This window comes from Alosa pseudoharengus, unplaced genomic scaffold, assembly GCF_046254945.1.
Source record: "Alosa pseudoharengus isolate Yale_2024_CS ecotype anadromous, Long Island Sound unplaced genomic scaffold, YU_APseudo_1.1 YU_APseudo_1.1_scf_24, whole genome shotgun sequence".
Lineage (NCBI taxonomy): Eukaryota > Metazoa > Chordata > Actinopteri > Clupeiformes > Clupeidae > Alosa > Alosa pseudoharengus.
Window position 1 is genome coordinate 28,338,793 of NW_027468689.1, and position 21,161 is coordinate 28,359,953.

General features: G+C 42.5%; 2 protein-coding genes across 4 annotated transcripts in view; both read left to right on the forward strand.

The window, feature by feature from the left end:
• Window positions 1-12,020, forward strand: part of LOC143142635 (glycerol kinase) — a 29,518-nt gene extending 17,498 nt beyond the window's left edge. For 2 of the 3 annotated variants that reach the window (XM_076303662.1, XM_076303663.1), the window contains 7 exons: window positions 6,019-6,115; window positions 6,261-6,345; window positions 6,470-6,590; window positions 6,829-6,972; window positions 7,308-7,394; window positions 7,959-8,045; window positions 9,579-12,020. In XM_076303662.1, coding sequence (XP_076159777.1) covers window positions 6,019-6,115; window positions 6,261-6,345; window positions 6,470-6,590; window positions 6,829-6,972; window positions 7,308-7,394; window positions 7,959-8,045; window positions 9,579-9,589 — 632 coding nt within the window. In that variant the 3' untranslated portion in view covers window positions 9,590-12,020. The remainder of the gene's footprint in view (window positions 1-6,018; window positions 6,116-6,260; window positions 6,346-6,469; window positions 6,591-6,828; window positions 6,973-7,307; window positions 7,395-7,958; window positions 8,046-9,578) is intronic. The other variant, XM_076303664.1, reaches the window with a different exon arrangement.
• A 639-nt stretch (window positions 12,021-12,659) lies between these two features.
• On the forward strand, window positions 12,660-20,369 carry dis3 (DIS3 exosome endoribonuclease and 3'-5' exoribonuclease). Its single transcript, XM_076303667.1, has 21 exons — window positions 12,660-12,965; window positions 13,228-13,385; window positions 13,473-13,657; window positions 13,922-13,995; window positions 14,089-14,256; window positions 14,392-14,556; window positions 15,001-15,117; window positions 15,424-15,561; window positions 15,667-15,813; window positions 15,938-16,054; window positions 16,162-16,263; window positions 16,447-16,511; window positions 16,676-16,760; window positions 16,944-17,071; window positions 17,206-17,292; window positions 17,948-18,104; window positions 18,622-18,836; window positions 19,068-19,236; window positions 19,405-19,563; window positions 19,683-19,805; window positions 20,111-20,369. Exons 1-21 carry the CDS (start codon window positions 12,747-12,749, stop codon window positions 20,177-20,179), a joined length of 2,847 nt encoding a protein of 948 aa, XP_076159782.1. The 5' UTR covers window positions 12,660-12,746; the 3' UTR covers window positions 20,180-20,369.
• Window positions 20,370-21,161: the final 792 nt, after the last annotated feature.

The window sequence follows — 21,161 nt, forward strand, 5'->3', positions numbered from 1 at the left end:
TAAACAGCTGGACAAATGATTTAGCTAATTGATTATAGCCTGTACACCAGCAATTGTTGAACATTTACCTGTACAAGTACATTGACAGTAGCCAAGCCTAACAAGCATGTTGCATGTTGTAGGCCTACTGTAGAAATTTCACTTAAATTGCAACCGCAACATGCCTGCTTGCCGACGTTCAAACGACAACGAAAAAGATATCAAAGCAACAAGAGGGTTGAGTCTGAATGACACTGAGTTCAGACTCATATTGCTCCTCATAACCATCTATTAAAAAAAAAGTGTTTTTTCTTTTCTTTATGAGCACGTCCGAATCCCAGGACATAACGCACTGGACCTTATAATAGGCTCGAGATATAATTTGAAAGGGGGCAGATCGGGGCCTACTGCACTTAAAACTTAAAAAGATTGAACGAAGCTTCCCGAAATTAGAAATTGCGATCAGTGACTGGCATCAGGTGAACGAAGCTTTTCGAAGTTGAACAGGCTATTAAAAACTATTTGCGCACCTCAATGTCACAGGAGAGACTGGGCTCTCCCTTCTATGAATTGAAAAAGACGTTATGCTACCTGCAAACTGGCCTATGATTTCATTGCTGAGGTTGCGGCAAAGCAAGACAATGTTTTTTTTCCTGAGTCAGGATATGGCGAGTCAATGTCATTTATTATGACCGCCGCTAGCGAAGCGGTCATATAATGATTGTCAAAGTTTTTTTTTTTTTTTTTCCTCATCTACTTCCTGAATTTTTGGTCAACGATACCCGGGACACCGAAACACCGGTGCACATGAAATTTGGTGGGTATGTAGCCCCACTAGACTTTTACGGAAAAATTTCGTTTCGTCCCCGGGGGCCACTCACCCCCCCCCCCCACCCGTGCTGGGCCCCCCGAACCGCAAAAAAAGCAGTTTTTCCTAAATAACTACCTGAACCGTGGCACTGAGGATGAAGAATCTTTTATGGTATGTTGGTCTCAAGGGCCCACATCAACCTGGCCCATAATCACTCATTTGTGATTTGCACCCCCCCGGTAAAAAATGAAAATGCAATATCATTCTGCTTAAATCACCCCTATCTTCAGTTAAGATGTTCAGAACTGCACCAAATTTTATGTGTATGATTGACCTGGCATTCTCTGGGGGTATGCCAAGTTTCGTAGAATTTCATCCATGGGGGGGTCTAAAAAATTTAGGTTATGTGTACATTTAGTGACTGTACACTCATTGGCCTGTAGATGGCGGTGCACACATATACACATGCACACACACACAGGTACGCACATACTATCGGTATTAGAACGGCCGATACATAATTACAAATTCAGTAGGATTAAAAGAAAGCCAAATATTCATCATCATCATCATGGCTGCATTTCCAGTATTGCCGATAAGTAGTCGTTTGTCCACTAGATGGCGCATCGTTGCAGTAAGACGTAATTTTGTTGGAAGTTAAAAGTGGGTTGGAAAAACAATGGACGCTTCCTAGTTCCTACAAGGACTGTAGTTTACCGCAGAGAACGTCTAATAAGGATAGGACGATGTTCACATGAAATGTAATTCCCATTTCTTCTTGAAGCCGAAATACATCTGAGAATGTTTATTGGACATGCTTGGTTTTTACTGCAGGTACGTTAATCTTATAATATCAATAAGGACCTAAGTATAATAATGTTACCGTTAGCGTTGGTTGAGTGATGGAGGCCAATTTGATTGCATTTGTAGAAAAATATAAATGCGGTTATACCAAGCAAATTGATAGCAGCACTGTAATTGTATCTTTCGACTGTCATTTGTTGCACGTGCTACAAAAATCATTCTGTGCAATGGAAGATTTACCAATGTTACACCGGTCTGATACAGTTTTGCCTATACATGCGTGAGACTGAGACGCCTGTTTATTTGTTTGAAGTGCGTGCAGGGTGTGAGAGGGGAATCAATGTGCTTTGATTCCAGCTTGGTAATTGTAGTCTGTGAGATTAAAAAGCACGTGTGTGTGAAGTATCCAAACAACGACACCTTCATTTCATTATGGCTGCTTTAGCAACACACCTTAAGCTACTGTGTAGTGGGTCCCATTTAGAAGTGGCTACTTCATTCGCGCTTTCCTTGACTCATGGAGCTGCGTGAATTTTATTACAACTTTTCGCCACGGTATGGCAGTTTAAGTCCGCTTGATACTGTAAGGCGTAAGCCATTGGTTTCCAAAGGAGATTTTATTTGTGTCGCCAGCATAGCCTATTGACAATTTATGTTGTAAATAGGCCTACCTTATAGGCCTACCTGTAGCTTAGGGAAGCTAACAGCTTTCTATTAGGATCAAGTTTGTTAGTTACAGTTTTATCATAAATCCCTGATGCATTTTTGCATTTAGAATAGCCAGAGCGTGGATATCTCAATCGGAAAATTAAACAATATCGGGCGCCTATGGATTAGGCTGGGTGAACAAACCCAGCCTGATCTGCCCGCTATTTATTTTTTGATTTCTTAAAAGATTGAGCTTAGGCCCATTTGGACATGTCAGTTATTTGCACCACTGGTTAGATGTAAAACAGCATTTCGTTTCAGACTACTGTTACTTAATTTGTGCATTGACAATAAAGTATCACATGAACTAAAGATGACTAAAATCTTATGCAGAAGAAGAAACATTCACAAAAAATCCATCTATCCAAAAATGACCATTGTTTTTGATAGCTGTTGAAAACGGCATGGAACTGACAGAGATGTTTTTGTTTATTAATAAATAAATAAATAAATAAATAAATAAAAATATAACATTATGCTGATACCTTTTGGGTCATTCCACGTCAGTTCAACCAGGGCCCACGCACTTAGGTCTCAAACAATTCTGAAAAAATTACCAGGTGTACCTATGTTACCCAGAAGACACACTGTAAAATTACTCTTATGTAAGATCAATACTTTCCAAGATACAGCCAGTTTTACAGGGGGAGGGGGGTGTCGATTTTGTTCGGCCTCTTTTTTTTGTCAAAGTTCACAAGCCCACAGCGCAAGAACTAAACCATGTAGGAGGCTCAAATTTTGCATGCTGGTACATAAATAGGAATAGTATGTAGCAAAATAGTCACGTTTGGTCTGGATAATCCTGCATGGTCATAGCTGTCCCTCAAAGTTGATACAAATTTTATTGGAGTTTTTGTCTTGACTCTGTTTAAGCCTTCAGAAGACATATTTGTACTCAACATAGGCTCTTGATTTATTTTCCTTACTGAGATAAGTAGAAACACTCTCACAAAAAGCAATGAACAGAAAACAAATCCCTTCAGGGTCTGAACAGCAGACCTCACAAGTCTGAAAAATCATTTTGGTTATCATTTTCAGAGCACCCAAACACCTTGTGGGAATATACAAAGATTTTTTAAATATGTTTTTCTTTATTCTCCACGATCCCTTCTTTTTGAAAACACCAATTTGACTTGTCTTATGCAAATCTTTCTTTTTTATTTTCCACCCTGAACATGGGAAAAATGCCCCATTGACATCAATATGCCCTGCAGCAACACCGAGGAAAAAGTTAAAATACGCGATAAACCCCGGAAAAGTTGACAGGTTTGTTTCGGTCCCGGTGATTATTTGTGAAATTGTGCAAACGACAGCCTTTTCAAGGCATTTTAAAGGAGTCGTAGCATGCAAGCTCCCAAATTGACCCAGTAGCCTACAGAAGGCATCAATAGCCTAAATTGTTGGGACTGGGGAGGGTCATGCGTTTTTTCTCAATCACTTTGGAGGGTCATAGAAAAATTTCTTGCTGGCGAGGGAGGGTCACGTCTTTTTTGACTAACGCTCCCAAAACTCCTCCGGTAGCCCCTTAAATAAATAACGAACAGTCCCTAATTGATTATAGCCTGTAGGCCTACACCAGCAATTGTTGAACATTTACCTGTACAGGACATTGACAGTAGCCCAGCCTAACAAGCAGATGTTGCAAAAGACATCAAAAGACGCAATTAATCAGAAATAAATAATGTAATCTGCATCGCTTCATTTAACAAACTGCAAGCAACAAGAGGGTTGAGTTCGCCGTGAGGCCAAACCCAAGAGCAGAGCCTATCTGTTAAGGCACTCGATAGGCTATAACGAGCTGTGTGCGCCTGGAAAGACAATAGAAGATGCTTTCTGAATAGCACAGCGAAGACGGCTCTGGTCATCCCATACCCTCCCCCCACTTCCTGTAGCCTACCATTATGACTTGTTGCCATTTTGGGACATTAAGCTTTTTTACGTGAAGCCCCCCCTCCCCCACCCCCTTCTTTCACAAGCAGTGGGGGAGCGCGGGGCACAAAGTAACACTTTTTGGTAGACAAAGGAGGGTTCTCCGCGCTTCTGTCGTTTGGCCACAATCCGGTGCAACCAGATGTCTTCTTAATTTTCTTTATTCTTTAGTAAAAGGTGCAGAACATTATTCAACTTTGACTAACGTTTCGATGTGTCGATGTTTTTGACTAACGAACATCGAAACGTTAGTCAAAGTTTAATAATGTTCTGCACCTTTTATAAAGAAAATTAAGAAGACATCTGAGCTGCACCGGCGTCTCTCCTTCTCTCTAACACTTTTTGGCTTTGGCTAAATATTTCTAAAATCATTTGAGTTTCACTAGTCACATGTTTTAACAAGCAACACTTGTTATTGAACTAATAACAGACGTGTGTCGAAAATTGACTTTCCATACGGAGAAATAACATATGCAGAGTCTGACCAAGGTCAATCGCGCATATTTTTGTATTGCAATCATTGTAGCCTACAGTTGTAACAGCGCGTAACAGTCGTTTTACTCCCCGTATGCGCTCATTATAAAGAACGTTTAACGTGTCCCAAAAACGGCTATCAATTAATCACCAAACGTCTATAAACAAGTATTGCCAGGAGCAACACCTTGCAAAAAATGATAACAATAGGCCTAGGCCTTTATATGGCTCTGCTCCTGCCTAGATTCGAACTCAGAACTGTCTGAAAGTTGCAGACCTGTTCTAGAAATACGTGCATTAACCCACTCGACCGTCAGACAACGCTATCTGCTTCGAGTAGGCCTATTGGGTAGGACTGTAGCCTACACTGGTTGCTGTGGCAGTCTTGAGTGACGGAATTCGTTTTCCTTTGTCATATGAATGCTGTCATTTTGTTAACATTACTGTTAAGAAGATGCTGTAGGCAAAGGCTATATTTCAACCTCGTTAGTGTAGTAAAAAAAATCTGAACTATTCACAAGGTTTCTGGGCAGCATATTTATGTTCTGTTAGCAAGCGAACTTCTCATGACTGCCGACAAAGTAACCTACTGCCAGCTGACGAAGCTCTCATTTTAAAACATTACTGAGAGACAGGCACTGTACAATCAAGAAATCTTGCCACTGAATCCAAAACTATGTTTAACATTATGTACAAAGCTTATAGGCTACAGTGGACTAGCATGTTGCAGGGGCTGCTAAAAACACAGAGAAACGCACTGAAAACTCGGCCAATCACAGCCCTTGCTGTCGAATGCTCCGTCTGGTTCGACCGTGGAACGCCACAGCGGACTATGCTGCCCCCAAGCGGCTGCAGTTTTACTTACATTTCACCCAGCTGCGTGAATCACCTTGATGGTGAATGAAGTGTCAATTCTTAACTGGGACCCACTGTACGTGTCTGCCCTTGGAGCTGGGTTTCGGGGGGGTGTGTGGCTGGGTTGAGACCTGTTAGGAGGGAGAGGTTTGTCCCCTCGGTTTGGGGGGGGGGGGGCTGTAGGTGGCCACAGGCAGTACACCTCCAGGTAGGAGGTGTACAAATCTGATTAGATTGCAATAGGATACTCTCTACTACTTTTGTTGACACACAATGTACATGTAGGTCAAAAGACTTTGTGTCAGCTGAGATCAGTATCTGTTGTAGGTTTTGCAAAGGAACACTTTTGTGTCCTTTTTGGGATGGTGTCTCTCGCTGGTGGGTGTGATGGGAATGTGTACATGGGTGCATTGCATTTTTATTATGTACTGACAGGCAATTGGCTTGTTTGTCTACAGAAAAACTGGCGGCAGCAGTGGGCACATCCTATGGATGTTACTTTGTTCCGGCGTTTTCCGGCCTCTATGCACCTTATTGGGAACCCAGTGCGCGCGGGTGAGTGGAGGAGGGGCAAAAGGTGGTGGGAGAATGGTGGCTTATTAGTGGTCTGTGAAATGTTTTGGATCTGCTGCATATTGTCTGTTAGGAAGTTGTTCTCACGGTCTCTTACCAATTCTCTGATGTTCTCCCTCTTCCTCAGAATAATCTGTGGTCTGACTCAGTTCACCAATCGCAGCCACCTGGCTTTTGCAGCTCTGGAGGCTGTGTGCTTTCAGACCAGAGAGGTAAACAGTGATGTGTGTTTATGTATGCGTGTGTGTGTGTGTGTGTTGAGATTGGTGCTGATATGTGTGTGTGTTCAGTGCTGATATGTAAGTGTGTGTGTGTGTGTGTTCCTGTGTCCTGCAGCTAATGGACGCCATGAACCAGGACAGTGGAATCCCCTTGACTCAGTTGCAGGTTGATGGTGGGATGACCTCCAACAGACTGCTCATGCAGCTGCAAGCCGATATACTGTGCATCCCTGTCGGTGTGTGCTACTGCCCTGACACCCACTTGTTATGTAGAACAATCCAAGTACATTTAACTGTGGTGTTACTCCCGTAATATTGTCATGTGTTTAGTTGATGTTGCAGTCAGGTACATTTGGACAACATTCAACATATGGATTAGACTCCTACTAGATTGGCCCTTAATGAACTAAACACTGTTTAACATAGACCCTCAGCACTGCCAGGTCACCTGACCCTCTGCTGTGCCCATTGCAGTGAAGCCCTCCATGCCCGAGACGACGGCGCTGGGCGCTGCCATGGCAGCAGGAGCCGCCGAGGGGGTCAGCGTATGGAGCCTTGACCCCAATGACCTCAGCGAGGTCACATCTGAGAAGTTTGAGCCACAGATCAACCCAGAGGGTACGTCAACATCACATGCAGCTGCAGCTCGCCATCACAGCCCCTAGTCACAGCTTCCTATAGCGTCCCAAACTGTCAGCTGCATAGCCACTGGTCATAACACATCATTGAACAGACCAACAGTTACATAATCCATCAGGCTAAGCAGTAATCACAGTAACAGTCCCATAGAGTAGTGTTGGTGTTGTACGTTTGTTACTCTGGGGCGCGTTTCCCAAAACCAAAGTTGCTAACTAAGTTAGTAAGTCGGTTGCAATGCAATTTCCTGTTGCTAACAGGTTAGCAACTCTGGTTATGAGAAATGCACCCCTGACCATTGGCCATGTGTTTTGCAGAGAGTGAGTTCCGCTATGCGCGCTGGAAGAAGGCCGTGCAGAAGTCCATGAACTGGGAGACCACGGAGCCCATTGGAAACGGAAATGGTGGGTTCTGTTCCCTCTTTCCCCTCACACTTCTGCATCCTTTTGTCCTGCATCCTAAAATGTTCTGACCAATTCCCTTGGCTAATTCACTCTGATTTGCAGTTGTGTGATTTTGTTTGGACATCTGAAATAGAGGCATGATATATTTTTTTTTTTTTTTTTTTTTTTTTTCCTGCAATAAAATAGATTTATTATTTTTGCAAACAACATTTTCAATTATTTAAAATGTACATGCTTACATGTTAAGTATTCACACATTTTATCTGTAGTGATTGCATGCTTTTTCTTGCAGTTGATTTCAAACAGAGCAATGCTAACTTAAAAACGGTGCAGACTTCTATGTCATGCAGTCAAAAGAGTTAGGAAGCTGGCCAGAGAAATAGTCTATTAGCGTTGAACAGACTCAGATGAAATAATGGTGCTGCGGTCTCTGCTGTAGCTGCAGTGGAAGTCCATCTTATCTTGTGAAACGGCTGCTTAGAAAGCCTTGGGTGCTGATGTTGTGTTTCTCTCTCCTGCTCACGCTGTTTGATGTGGACCTCGCTCGTTCTGGACTGTCTTCAGAGGAGCCTAATATCTTCAGTAGTATTCCTCTGGGCTTTTACATTCTTGGTAGCATGTTTATGTTGATTGGAGCTAAATACATCGCAGGTTAGTGACATTGTGAGACATGAAAGATGTGCAAGCAGACACCGTCCTGCATGTTAAAAGGCTCAGCAAGTGTGTCTGTGTTTGTATGCTGAACAGGCCTGCCTGTCTCGATGCTATCAGTAATAGAATTATAACATAAAACTGATAAACTAGTGTGCCAAATCCATCTCATTTCAGTCTCCAGGGGCAGTCAGGATTCACAAATGTCTTTCAAGGTTTTCATTGTTCACTGCTAAATAAAAAAAACTATGAACATTGTTTAGGCTAGTAACAGAACTTTTATCTGAATGCCTTTACTTTTAAAGAGGCAGTAGCCCTCAAAAGAAGTGTTTTCTAGCCAAGTATAAAAGCCATCTTGGTGATGTCATACAGCACTTAAATCGATGATTTGTAATTGAATCAGTGAAACTCTCAATCAATCCATGTAGGATTTCTGTTTTTTTAGGCCTAGTTGTTAAATCTGATGCAGTTTTAGTGGCGCATCAGGGAACCTAGATCTGAGATTCTGGAAGGTCCACTGAATTTCTAAATGTTGGATTTGGAACGTATCAGCAAACAGGACCCGTTTTAGAGCCTTTTGTAGAACCTCATTAGAGCCTATCCTCTCATCTGTGCTCCGTCTCCACTCTGCTTCCTGTCATCCTGCTGCTTTGCCACATCCTGCTCCATGTCTTCTTTAATGCTCGCTTGTGAAGGCAGATAATGAAGTAACCAGGTGACTGGGCTCTTGAAATAGCAGTGTGTGTGTGTGTGTGTTTGATCCTTGGCGAGGCAGGAGGATGCCATGCCACTCCACATGAAATCACCTTTTTGTCATGATCCCGTTCATCACACGTGCACTGCCCTGTTCAGTCACCTAGTTACTCATATCTTAATGCCTGCCATCAGCTGCTGATCATCATGTATCATGCCTCTCCATGCCTCTCCATGCTTCTCCATGCTTCCGCTTGGCCTTTTCTCCCACAGCTTGTGTTTGTCTATTATCAGCTGCAATGTAACCATATTTGCTTAGCTCAACTAACATGCCAGTAAGTTCAGTATCTACCAGTCAAACCTGTGTCATATGTCTTTGTTGCTGTCTGAAACTGTCTGATTGTTATGATCATTAAGTCTACACTTAGCAATCATCGGTTTTACTGGGCTAATCCTGTTGGCAAGTTTTCCACCTACCATGGTTGTGCATAGTATTCATCTTATGTATATCAATGACATGCATGCTTGCCATGTTGATGAAATGTAAAGGCACAAGCCCCTACACAATATGTGGGTTTGTTGGTATGAGATTAAAATGAAATGAAATCCAGTACATTGTTCTCTTGTTTTATATATTTGAAGATGGATTGACTCTCCACAGATAGATTCAATCTCTGTTTTAGACCCAAACTGTGGATACTTGTCTTGATTCTTTTTTGCCAGAAATATGACCAGACTCAGGTTTGATTGCCTGGATTGATATTGACTCTATGATCTGATTCTAATTGTTACAGTAGTTTTTAACTTAGTTGATTTGTGTTCTCTTCTCCCATGTTTCAGGGCACAAGTAGGCCACTGGATGACGGAAATGCACTGTGGGAAGTAGTAGGCTCCCATGTATCCGCCATGCACACATACGGCCTACAGACACTATACCCCCCACCCCCACTCCTCCCCACCCCCACCTCAACTGTGAACCAGAACTTTAAGGCCCGGCAGCAGTGAAGTGAACAAAGCCCCCCTAAATGCCGAGGCCTCGATCTGAACATAATTATGTGCACACACCTGAACGTGCACCTGAGCCAGGGGATCTGAGACGTAAGGAAATAAGGGACCGTAGACTGTGTGTGTCTGTGAGAGAAAGAGAGAGAGTGTGTGTGTGTGTATGTATGTGTGTGTGTGACATTTTATGATAACCCCAGTAACAATTTTATGGTACAATCAATGAACTTACATACTGGTACATGCGTTTCTTGCTCTCCTGAAGTCTGTGTGTGTGTGATTGTGTGACCATTTATGTGTGTGTGTATGTATAGGTTTAAAGATGGGTTTCATGAACAATGACAAATTTGTCAGGAAAGTCCTGGTACAAAATGTCTTCCAAATGAACTGATGTTTTATGTTTTTAATGAACTACTGTTTCTTGTTTTTTTGAGATTTGTTTTTTATTTGTTCGCCTGTTTTTTAACCTGGAGAGGCCACCAATGATTTGTACAAAGGTTGGACTGATATGTGCCACTAACTGATGCACTGTTTACCAAAACAGCAGAAGGACAATAGCTGGACCATCTGAAAAAAATAGAATTAACTGCACTTTAGGAATCCTCTATTTTTCAGATGTGGAACCTACGGTGGCGCATTGCATTCACATCACAAAAAAAAAAAAAAATCAGGTTATCTCATAATTATGAGATAATTATCTTGTAATTATGAGATACTATGTCGTAATTATGAGATACTTATCTTGAATTACGAGATACTTATCTCGTAATTATGAGATAAGGATAGGATCCGTGCTGAGGATGTAAACAGCCTTTCAATAAAAGCAAGCACATATTTTCTACTGATTTCCTCCTTTGAATGACTAAGATTAACATGTCTTTAAGTGGCATGAAACATAAGCCTGTCAAATCGCCAACAACCCCAAAGCAAAGAGAATAGAAGCTTCTAAAGGCTACTCTTTGCCCAAAGGCAATACAATGTTGCACGTTGACAGTCCTACCAGTAGGTGGAGGTACTACTACGCATAGGGCTACCTCCAATTGTTTATTTTGTGCAGCTAGGCTACTTGTTCAAGTGGCATTGATGAGTTAAACAGTCACATTTTTCCTACACGTATTATATTGAGAGAAAATAGTCAGTTGTAAACAAAGAACTCTTATGTAACCCTTTCGTAAATGGACTGAAGTTGGCTCTAAATATCTACTTTTATTGATTCTGCTAACCGTTAGCATCTCTATGGGATTTCTCATATACATTAGCCATAAGCTAACCCATTAGTTTATATTCTGTAACTTGAAATGCTAGTCTACATGATTGCTCTTAAACAAAACATCGAAGGAAATAACTGAGATGTACTCTGTTGGTCTGCTTAGTTTTACAATGAATCCTAAGTAAAGGTTTGAAAGGAACTTCAGCTTCAGACTTTCTCTTGGGAAGCTGAGCCTATCTTCTCTAATGTTGCTAGCTAGACCATGTCATTGCCACACACAAGTGGGGGCAGAATTGGAAATGTGTCATAAATCATAATTATCTCGTAATTATGAGATAATATGTCATAATTATGAGATACTATCTCGTAATTATGAGATAATTATCTCATAATTATGAGATACTATCTAGTAATTATGAGAACCTGATTTTTTTTTTGTGATGTGAATGCAAAGCGCCACCGTAGGAACCTCTGATAATAGGTTTGAATTATTTTTAAGCTTATGATTTGTCCTGCTGTAGTAGATGATTTCTCCTTAGAACTGTACCTGTACAAATATTGAGAATAAATGACGCTATGAATGAGGCTATTGTCCTGTAAACAATGCCTAGAACTGCTGGCAAGACGATGCCCCCTGATGGCCAATCTTGAAAGTTACATCTGAGAACAAAACCAACTGTCCAGAAAAGTTGATCAGTTAGTCAGATGCATCATTTTAACACACTTTATATCATCCTGTGTCAAAGATAACTTAATGCCAATGGTTGTTGAACTTATTCATTGGACCTGAGTCTATGTGATCTACCAGGACCGAACAGTGCCATGACATGCAATGGCAATTTGCTATGGGAAGATACCTGTGGTCTACTTGAAGGTTTAGCCACGTAGGAAAGCATAACAGTGGCCAGTACTATTTGACCAGAAAGCAGTGAGAATTCATGTATATTTATTGGTTAATTTATGTATGCAGTGCTGGCATGACAAATCAATTGAACTGTCTGAAGTGTTATTTTGAATGGATTTGTTTCCCCTGCCTGTGCTAATTGCTAAATAAAAAGACTTTGATGGTAGCTTTTGCGGCCTGCAGCCTTTTATTTAGGTAGCCAGCACAATCTCATGTGTCAGCTTCAGAACGAGGGTATGGGGTTAATAAGCTAAGTCAGTGATGTTGAGAGACAAAAACATGAGATGACATTAATTAAGTATTACAAAAGAAAGAAAATTCTTAAATAAAATAGGCTAGCACATGAATTTGTAGCCTAACGTGGGCCACCTCTGGTCTAAATGTAATACATAGAGATGGCCTAATTTGAAAGCATTAGGACTTTCCACTAGGCCTATACTAAATCAGAGCCCGTCTACTTATGACATTCTCTGACTAAATCACTCCAAAGAACAACCTACCCAAGTCTAATTGACTTCCAGTACAGTAGATGGCGCTTATTGTGGTTATATTGATTGTTGGGATTTACATGTGTCGAAGAGGAAGAAGAAGCTTGGCGAGCCAACCATAGTTATGTGCAGAGTTGCGACAAATTAGCGCAAATATAAATGTGTAATGCTCCATATTAATCGTGAAACAAATTATATGAAGAACACAGCAGATTGTCTAGGTATATGATGAATGTACTGACCTATAAAGAAAACGACTTAGTAGTTGTAGGTGAGATTCTCTGGTGTGATTCTCATAAGTAACCCAGTGAAAGTTTATGTTGTCCAGAACTCCCCGCGTGGCTCTCCGATGTTTACGAAGCTGTCGGATGTGAGCGTCTGACCAGACTTCAACGCTATTTACCATGCTGAAGTCCAAAACATTCGTGAAAAAGACCCGCTCGGGTGGGATACTCAAAGTAGTTCGTGAACACTACCTCCGAGATGACATTTGGTGCGGCAGTGAAGTGTGTGAGGATTGCAAAGATGAATCCCCAGTTCTCGAAAAGAACCCATGCTTGGAGAGCATCCTGTGTACATATCCTCATTATCTCATTCCGGACACAAACGTTGTTCTTCATCAGGTATGCTATAACAACCGCATTCTTTGTCATTGTAAATCATCTTTGTAAATATATTATAATTTACCGATAGTTTGGTAACGTTATCTCGGACACACGGACAAATCTGTGGAAGAGCTGGCTGGAGGACAGATAGCTGCTACTTCAGAATCTTGTCCAAGCAGTGTTATTAAAGTCCACGTTTCAGTTTTATTTTTGGGATTGCTAAACTCCCCCGACCAGGACAGTGTCGTGATATTACCTTTCTATATCATTCCTTTCTTAGATCGATGTTTTGGAGGACCCGTTGATTAGGAACGTCATCATCTTGCAGACTGTTCTTCAAGAGGTCCGACACAGGAGCGGACCAGCCTACAAGAGAATCAAAGATGCAATCCACAACAAGGAGAAGCATTTTTACACATTCACAAACGAACACCACCGGTTAGAATCTATGTTGCCCCATCTCATCTTCGATGGTTTGTTGAATGTTTCTGCTGCCCGTCCTAAATGTATTGCTATGTTCTGCAGGGAGACCTTCATCGAGCGTGAGCCAGGAGAGAGTGCAAACGACAGAAACGACAGAGCCATACGCGTAGCGGCACAGTGGTACAGCAAGCACATACCAAACAGTGCCGAGATAAAAGTCGTCATGCTGACAAATGACCGGTTGAATAAGGAGAAGGCAGAACAAGCTGGCTTAGTTGTTTATAAATGTAAGTCATTGTCATATCCGTTTATGGGTTTTAGCGCTTTTGTCCAAACAATAAACGTTACATTGACATTATAAGTAAGTTTTAAAGTAATAAATAGAGTGGCAATATCATTAATAGATTAAATCAAATGTATCAGAATAATAGCAATAAACATATACAAACTACGATTGTAATAATGAATTAGTTACACAATTATCGTTTGCATGCCCTGTAACTGTGATTCTGTCTGTCATTCATCCACAATGAACTACACTCTTCACCCAGGTGAGGAGTATATCAAGAGTTTGATTGCCAATCCCGAGCTTGTGGACCGGCTTGCAGCGACCGCCGATGACCAGGTTTGCCCCTCTTTCCAAACTAATCATCACTATTCCAAAATGATAACCTGACTTGTTTGCTCTGAAGGGTCTTATTTGTGTTCCTTTCTCCAGAATGAAATGACCAGTTCTAAGATCATATTCCCGGAGCATCTTCCACTGTCTCAGATTCAAACGGGTATCAAGAGTGGCAAATACATCCAGGGAACTTTCCGAGCCAACAGAGATAACTACCTGGAAGGGACTGTCTTTGTCCACGGGGAGGGAGATGAAAGCACTGAGGTACTTGTTTCCAGTTGAAGCTAAAGATCAGGCCTTGTGTTTGAGTAAGCTCTCTCCTCCCTGAACAGTTGAGAGTAGTGATATTGGTATGCCTCCATAATGGCTCCTGATGTTTGATCAACTGCTACTCTTTAGATTCTCTTACAAGGGCTTCAGAAGCTGAATCGGGCCGTGCACCAGGATTTGGTGGCGGTGGAGCTGTTACCGCGCGACGACTGGGTAGCACCGTCCGCTGTGGTCCTGCAAGACGATGGGGGTAAAGGCGAGGATGACGAAGAAGAGGAGGAAGAGGAGAAAAAAGTGAGAGAACTCTTTGGAACTCTTTGGAACCAAAACCATCTGTTTTCTTCTCTTGCCCTCTTTTACCTTTAGCACATCTCCTGTTCTGTAAATGTCAGTGCCAAATGTAAACTCTTGGGTGACCATAACCAGTAGTAATGCAACCGTGGAACAGTTGTGTTGTGCTTGACTTGGATCCAAATGTCCATAAATCTGGCTGCCCTGAGTGAGGGGAAGTGGAACAGCATCCAGGTTTAGACTCACAAAACCTGTATGTTACAGCCTTCAGTTCAGCTCCAGTTCTGATGAGTTTGCTGCCTGATTTTCTAAAAAGAACATGCTCTGAAATGTTGCTCAGCTAAGTTTCTTTATGCAAAGTTCCAGTGTTCTCTGGACCAGAGTATTGATGTTATTAGGATCTGAAGTGTGTCTGCTGTAATGTGGGTATGATGATTCTGCTTCCAGCTGCAAACCAAAAGGGTGCATCGGGACGCTATGAAGCCCACAGGCCGAGTGGTGGGCATTATCAAGAGGAACTGGAGGCCCTACTGTGGCATGCTGAATGTGTCCCAGATCAAAGAGGTAGGAGTCTACCCCTGAAGTTCATTTCTTATGTTTAGCGGTGTGTGCAGTATTACCTGTGCAGAGCTATTATATCTCAGGTTTTCATTCAACCTCCTGATTTGATTAATGCCTAGTTTCATCTTTGGGATCATCTGATAAAGCTTTATCTTCAACCACATCTGGATCTTGACTGGCCCCCTTACTAAAGGCTATAATCACTCCTCTAGAGGCCTGTGGGTCAGGTTGTTTATGACGCAGAAACATTGTTATTTAGTCCATTGAAATGTGTGTGTTTTGCATGTATCTTTTGCATGTGTCTATCAGTCCACAAGGCACTTGTTCACGCCAGCAGACCGTCGCATCCCCAGGATTCGCATCGAGACCCGTCAGGCGGCCACGTTGGCAGGCCAGAGGATCATGGTGGCCATCGACGGCTGGCCCAAGAACTCCAGATACCCAAAGGTACGCCCTGCATGCACTCCTCACACACTTGGAATCCCTGACCTGTCCTAGAAAGGGCTCCACTGTCCCACATGCTCATGTGAGTTTTACCATGGCGTTGTTCAGGGCCACTTCATGAAGAGCCTGGGCAACGCTGGGGACAAGGAGACCGAGACCGAGGTGCTGCTGCTGGAGCACGACGTCCCTCACCTGCCCTTCTCCCAGAAGGTCCTCAGTTTCCTACCCAAGATGCCCTGGGCCATCACAGAGGACGTGAGTACCTCCATTCACTTCAAGAGGATATGTTGGTGATGAGGGCTATGTGCAGTCCTACTGATTTCATGTAGTGTGGTCTTTTTTCTAAGAACAAGTCTAAGAGGAGCTTCTTCCCTTGCAGGACATGAAGAACAGGGTGGATCTGCGCCATCTGTGTGTGTGTAGTGTGGATCCGCCCGGCTGCACGGATATTGACGACGCTCTGCACTGTCGAGACCTTGAGAATGGAAACCTAGAGGTGTGTGTCTGTGTATATGCCTGTATGCGTTTGTATGAGTGTGTGAGTAAGTTTAGATAAAAGTGCTTCAGGAGCATTGTGTGATATAGCTCACTGGTTCTTTGCAGGTTGGTGTTCACATAGCAGACGTCAGCAATTTCATCCGGCCAGGGAATGCCCTGGACGAGGAGGCAGCCAGCAGAGGGACCACTGTGTACCTGTGTGGAAAGGTACACACACCTGCTTGTGCTGGCCACATATGTCTGTCTGTCCTCTGACTGAGTTTTGATTGGACAGTGTGAATTTGACTGGTTGTAAACTGCAAATTTGACTGTTCTGTTCTGATCGGGTCGGGTCTGATCTGGTCTTGCTGCGTGAGTTAATTGGATCATGTGGGGTCTGCTTTGTTTCAGAGAATTGACATGGTTCCAGAGCTGCTAAGCTCCAACCTGTGTTCTCTGCGCTCTAATGTTGAACGGTAAGACACCAATGGTCTGACATCAGGTCATGAAATCAGTGAATTCAAATATGACCGCTATCTAAATTGTAACAGTATGAATGAACTCCTATATCGATGTGGACCCTTGTCACATTTGGACTGATGATTTCTCATGTACTGGTGTTCTACACTTCTCCATGTAGACTAGCCTTCTCCTGCATCTGGGAGATGAATCACAATGCTGAAATCCTTAACACCCGTTTCACCAAAAGTGTCATCAACTCAAAGGTATTCTGTGGGAATCTTTTTAAGTTCTGTTTCTATTATTAATGTGTTTATATGGCATGAATGATCCTGTTTAGCCTTTCTTATGGTACCTACCATCTGGTCTCTAATATCACTTCCCACCAGTATGTGTGTGTGTGAATGTGTGTCTAATATGAATTGTTGTGTTGGTTGCCATGACTCCAGGCTTCTCTCACCTACGCTGAGGCTCAGATGAAAATTGATGATGCGAACATGAATGATGACATCACCCAGAGCCTACGAGGCCTGAACAAGTTAGCGAAGATCTTGAAGGCCAAAAGAATTGAGAAGGGGTGAGGCAGTGTGCAGAGATATTGCATGTCTGCACATACTTGGCACGTCTTCAGGACTGTTCTTTGCTGCTGATCCATGTAGTTTTCTTGCACTCACATAATTCCTCACAGCCATCTCTCTGTTGCTGATGTAGAGCTCTGACTCTGTCCTCGCCTGAAGTTCGCTTTCACATCGACAGTGAGACGCATGACCCCATCGACCTTCAGACCAAAGAGCTCAAGTGAGTCTTTCACCCTGATTCAAAACTGGCCATCGCATTTAGGCATTTGTGAAGTAAAAATATGATTTTAATGAAGCCATAATTTTGTCTATCCTGTGTAAGGGATAATGTATAGAACGGCATTCATTATCAGAAAATAAGTCCCGACAGGGCGGACAGGACCCCGACGCGCCAGCGTGTCTTTTGCAGAAACAAAAAGTTCACAACACACGCTGAACTTGAATCAAACATTCTTTAGAACACAGCATATCAACCATCTGCTTTCACTTTTGAATGAAGTTCCATTGCAAGAAGTGACCGGACTACTTGCGGAGTGATCTGAAAGACACGCAAAACCCATTTTCCTTTGCAACGGTCTGTTATCGAGGAATAGCAGACTACCGAACGTTGGGAAGGCCCATTCAAGTGAATGGAGCATTCTGCAGCATTAAGAAGAGCCGTGTAATAATATATGGTAATGGTGCTGAAATGCTAAGCTGTTTGGGAAATAAAGAGAACTTTCACATACAGGCTTGGCATGATTAATTGATGCAGGATTACGGAAGTCTCCTCTCATAGAGGGACAGTGATTTCATGGCCCATGGCAACTCTAGACATAATACTGTCACATCCAGGCTTGGCATGATTAATTGATTCATACTGACGTTGTCTACAGGGAGACTAACTCTATGGTGGAGGAGTTCATGTTGCTGGCCAACATCTCCGTCGCCCAGAAGATCTACGACGAGTTCTCAGAGTGTGCACTGCTGAGGAAGCATCCATGTCCACCTCACTCAAACTATGACATACTCCACAAAGCCACCAAGACAAAGGTGGGTGCTCCACACACACGCACAAACGTACACACACACACACACACACACACACACACACACACACACACACACACACACACACACGTGGGTCCCGCGGGTCATAATCTGGCCCGTGCAACACTAGTGCAGAGGCAATTCTGAATAGAATTGAGTCTGACTACATCAGGTTCATTAGTACTTGCACCACATTTAATGGAGGCATATAATACCTAAAACTAGTTAGTGTGTCATAATATAATGTTGTGTTTCCAGACTGCAGCGTGTGTCCCAGTCTGTCATATTGTGATTGTTTTACATATTTTTTAAATTAATTTGGCTGACGCTTTTACCCAAATCAACTTACATACGTCAGTTCTTACAAGGTCCAGTTTCCCCAGACCAAGTGTTAAGTGCCTTGCCTCAAGGACACAACTCGTGGCAGCTGGATTGAACCCTCAACTTTTCTGGCTACTGCTTGCAACACCAGCTCCTTAACCACTACGGTACCACAACCCCATTGTCATTGTGATTTCAGAACCTGGTGATCCACACAGACTCGGCCAAAGAGCTGGCAGACTCTCTGAATGAGGCCGAGATCGACGGCTTCCCCTACTTCAACACGCTGCTGCGTATCCTAGCAACGCGCTGCATGATGCAGGCCGTCTATTTCTGCTCTGGCCTGGACTCCGACTTCAGACACTATGGGCTGGCCATGCCCATATACACACACTTCACCTCACCCATCAGGAGGTGAGACACACACACACACACACACACACACACACACACACACACACACACACACACGTCCACGTCCACACACTCCAGAAATTGAATCCCTTGCCTTGCTAACATTTCATATTGCTTGTATTGTTCCATATGAGAAAAAAAGACTTCTGTGTACTGTGAATGTCTCTAACTCATTCTGTGTCTCACACACACACACACACACACACACACACGGTCTTGTGTGGCTTGCAGGTACTCTGACATCATTGTGCACAGACTCCTGGCCGTGGCCATTGGGGCAGACAGCACCTACCCGGCCCTGATGGACAAGCACAAGCAGGCTGCCCTCTGCAACAACCTCAACTACAGACACAAGATGGCGCAGTACGCCCAGAGAGCGTCCGTCGCCTTCCACACTCAGGTACACACTTCCAACACCACCACCATGGTAGCACTGGCCTTTAACGCAATCAGTTGGGTTGACTTATTTTGTACATTCTCTGTGGCAAGTATCTGGTCTTGATAAATGACTAGTTATAGTTTAAATTATATTGTGAATTTGTTTTAATGTATGTGTGTGTCTGTGCAGTTGTTTTTCAAAAACAGAGGGATTCTTAATGAAGAAGGCTTCATTCTCTTTGTGAGGAAGAATGCAATCATCATCCTCATTCCCAAGTTTGGTTTGGAAGGAACTGTGTTCTTTGAGAACAGAGACAAGCCCAGTCCTAAGATGCTTTTCAACGAGGAGGTAACTGAGAGCGAGCACACCATTGGACCATTTCTACATCAGCACACACCCTCAGGAAGCACCCAGGAAGAATAGCTGGCTCATGAAAATTAAAACATTCCAATTTTTGCCCTCCACAGGGTCCCACACTAACAGTGGAAGGACACACGTTTAACATGTTTGACCGTGTCAGAGTGACCATCAGTCTGGATGCATCCAACATTCAGAACCAGAAGATCAGGATGGCCCTCCTAGATCCAGTAGTAAGTGCTATAGCTGCTCAGTCCTGATCGGTATGTTATAAAGGATTTTCTATCTGACTGAGCTTTGACAAGTCAGCAAGGTATCAACCGGTTTATGTGTCCAGCATGTACAGGGAATATCCCATTTGTTCTGTGGCAGATGCTGTAGTAACATTTACATTCGTACCCTAGCTTTTATAGAAAGTATCCTATAGTATGTATGCAGGTGTAAATTGTTGCCATTAGTATGTATGTGTCTTGCATATCAAACCCATGTTAGGTGTTGTTAGCACCTTGCTCTCATAGTGACCGTTTCTTCCCTACAGATTCCTGGAGTAAGTGTACCTCTGCCTGAGCCAGAGCCAGAGGCCAAGAAGGCCAAACTGGATCGCTGATTAGCACACTTTTTGACCAGACCCTTTTGAAAGGCATGATCACTCATTTTTTAACTTTCATGTAAAAGTCTGTGGTCTTTAGGGGCGCCTGTCTCTTTAATGCACAGCCATGGAGCTTTTTTTAACCTATGTAAAGATATTTACTGTGATCAGATCCAGTAAGTGTATTAAATGACACTTCTACATCAAATAGTTCCTTTGCATTTTGTTTCGTATGTCTAAAATGCTCTAATTAAGGGATTCTATTTGAGTGGAAAACTTTAAATAATTGTTTAAAGTCAAAGAACATAGACCTTTGGTCTGGAGCAGATGTTGCAAATGGGGTTTCGACCTAAGACTGTCACAGACACAGGTCTCTCATTACTCTCTGACTAGCCGTGCATAATTATACATTCATTCTCAGTTTTATTTGAAACAACAGTACAGATGTAATTACAAATACAAATCGTAGTGCATGTCATCTAACTTGATGTTCTTCCCAAAGCTATCATTATAAGAAGATGAAAAGACTATAGCTGGCATCCTTAAGATTGCTCTAAGATGTAACCCCATTTAGATCACATATTCAAAACAACAGTTCTCACAACTCAGCAAACAGAAAAAAAATATTTTTATTTTTTCTGTAACACAAAGTTCATAACATACAGTATAAAAAATTGTTAACAGTTTATAATTTCATGTAAATCTATTTAAGGGGAATAAAATCAAGTTGTAAACTGATTATATATTCCACAAACTAAAACATGCTTTTGTTTTAAAGAAAAAATATTAGACAGACACTGACATATGTGAGTTTGTTAGTATGGCCTTTGTGATTTAAAGTCAATCTATCTCCTGGAACTTGTCACACCACACAAATACGGCATCTTAAAGCAATTCTCACGATTCACAAAACTCCTTCCTACAGACACCTTCAAACTACCACTTAGTGAGGAAGCATCAAAACAGGCCTGCTTGGACATGGAAATGTTCCTATGCAAAG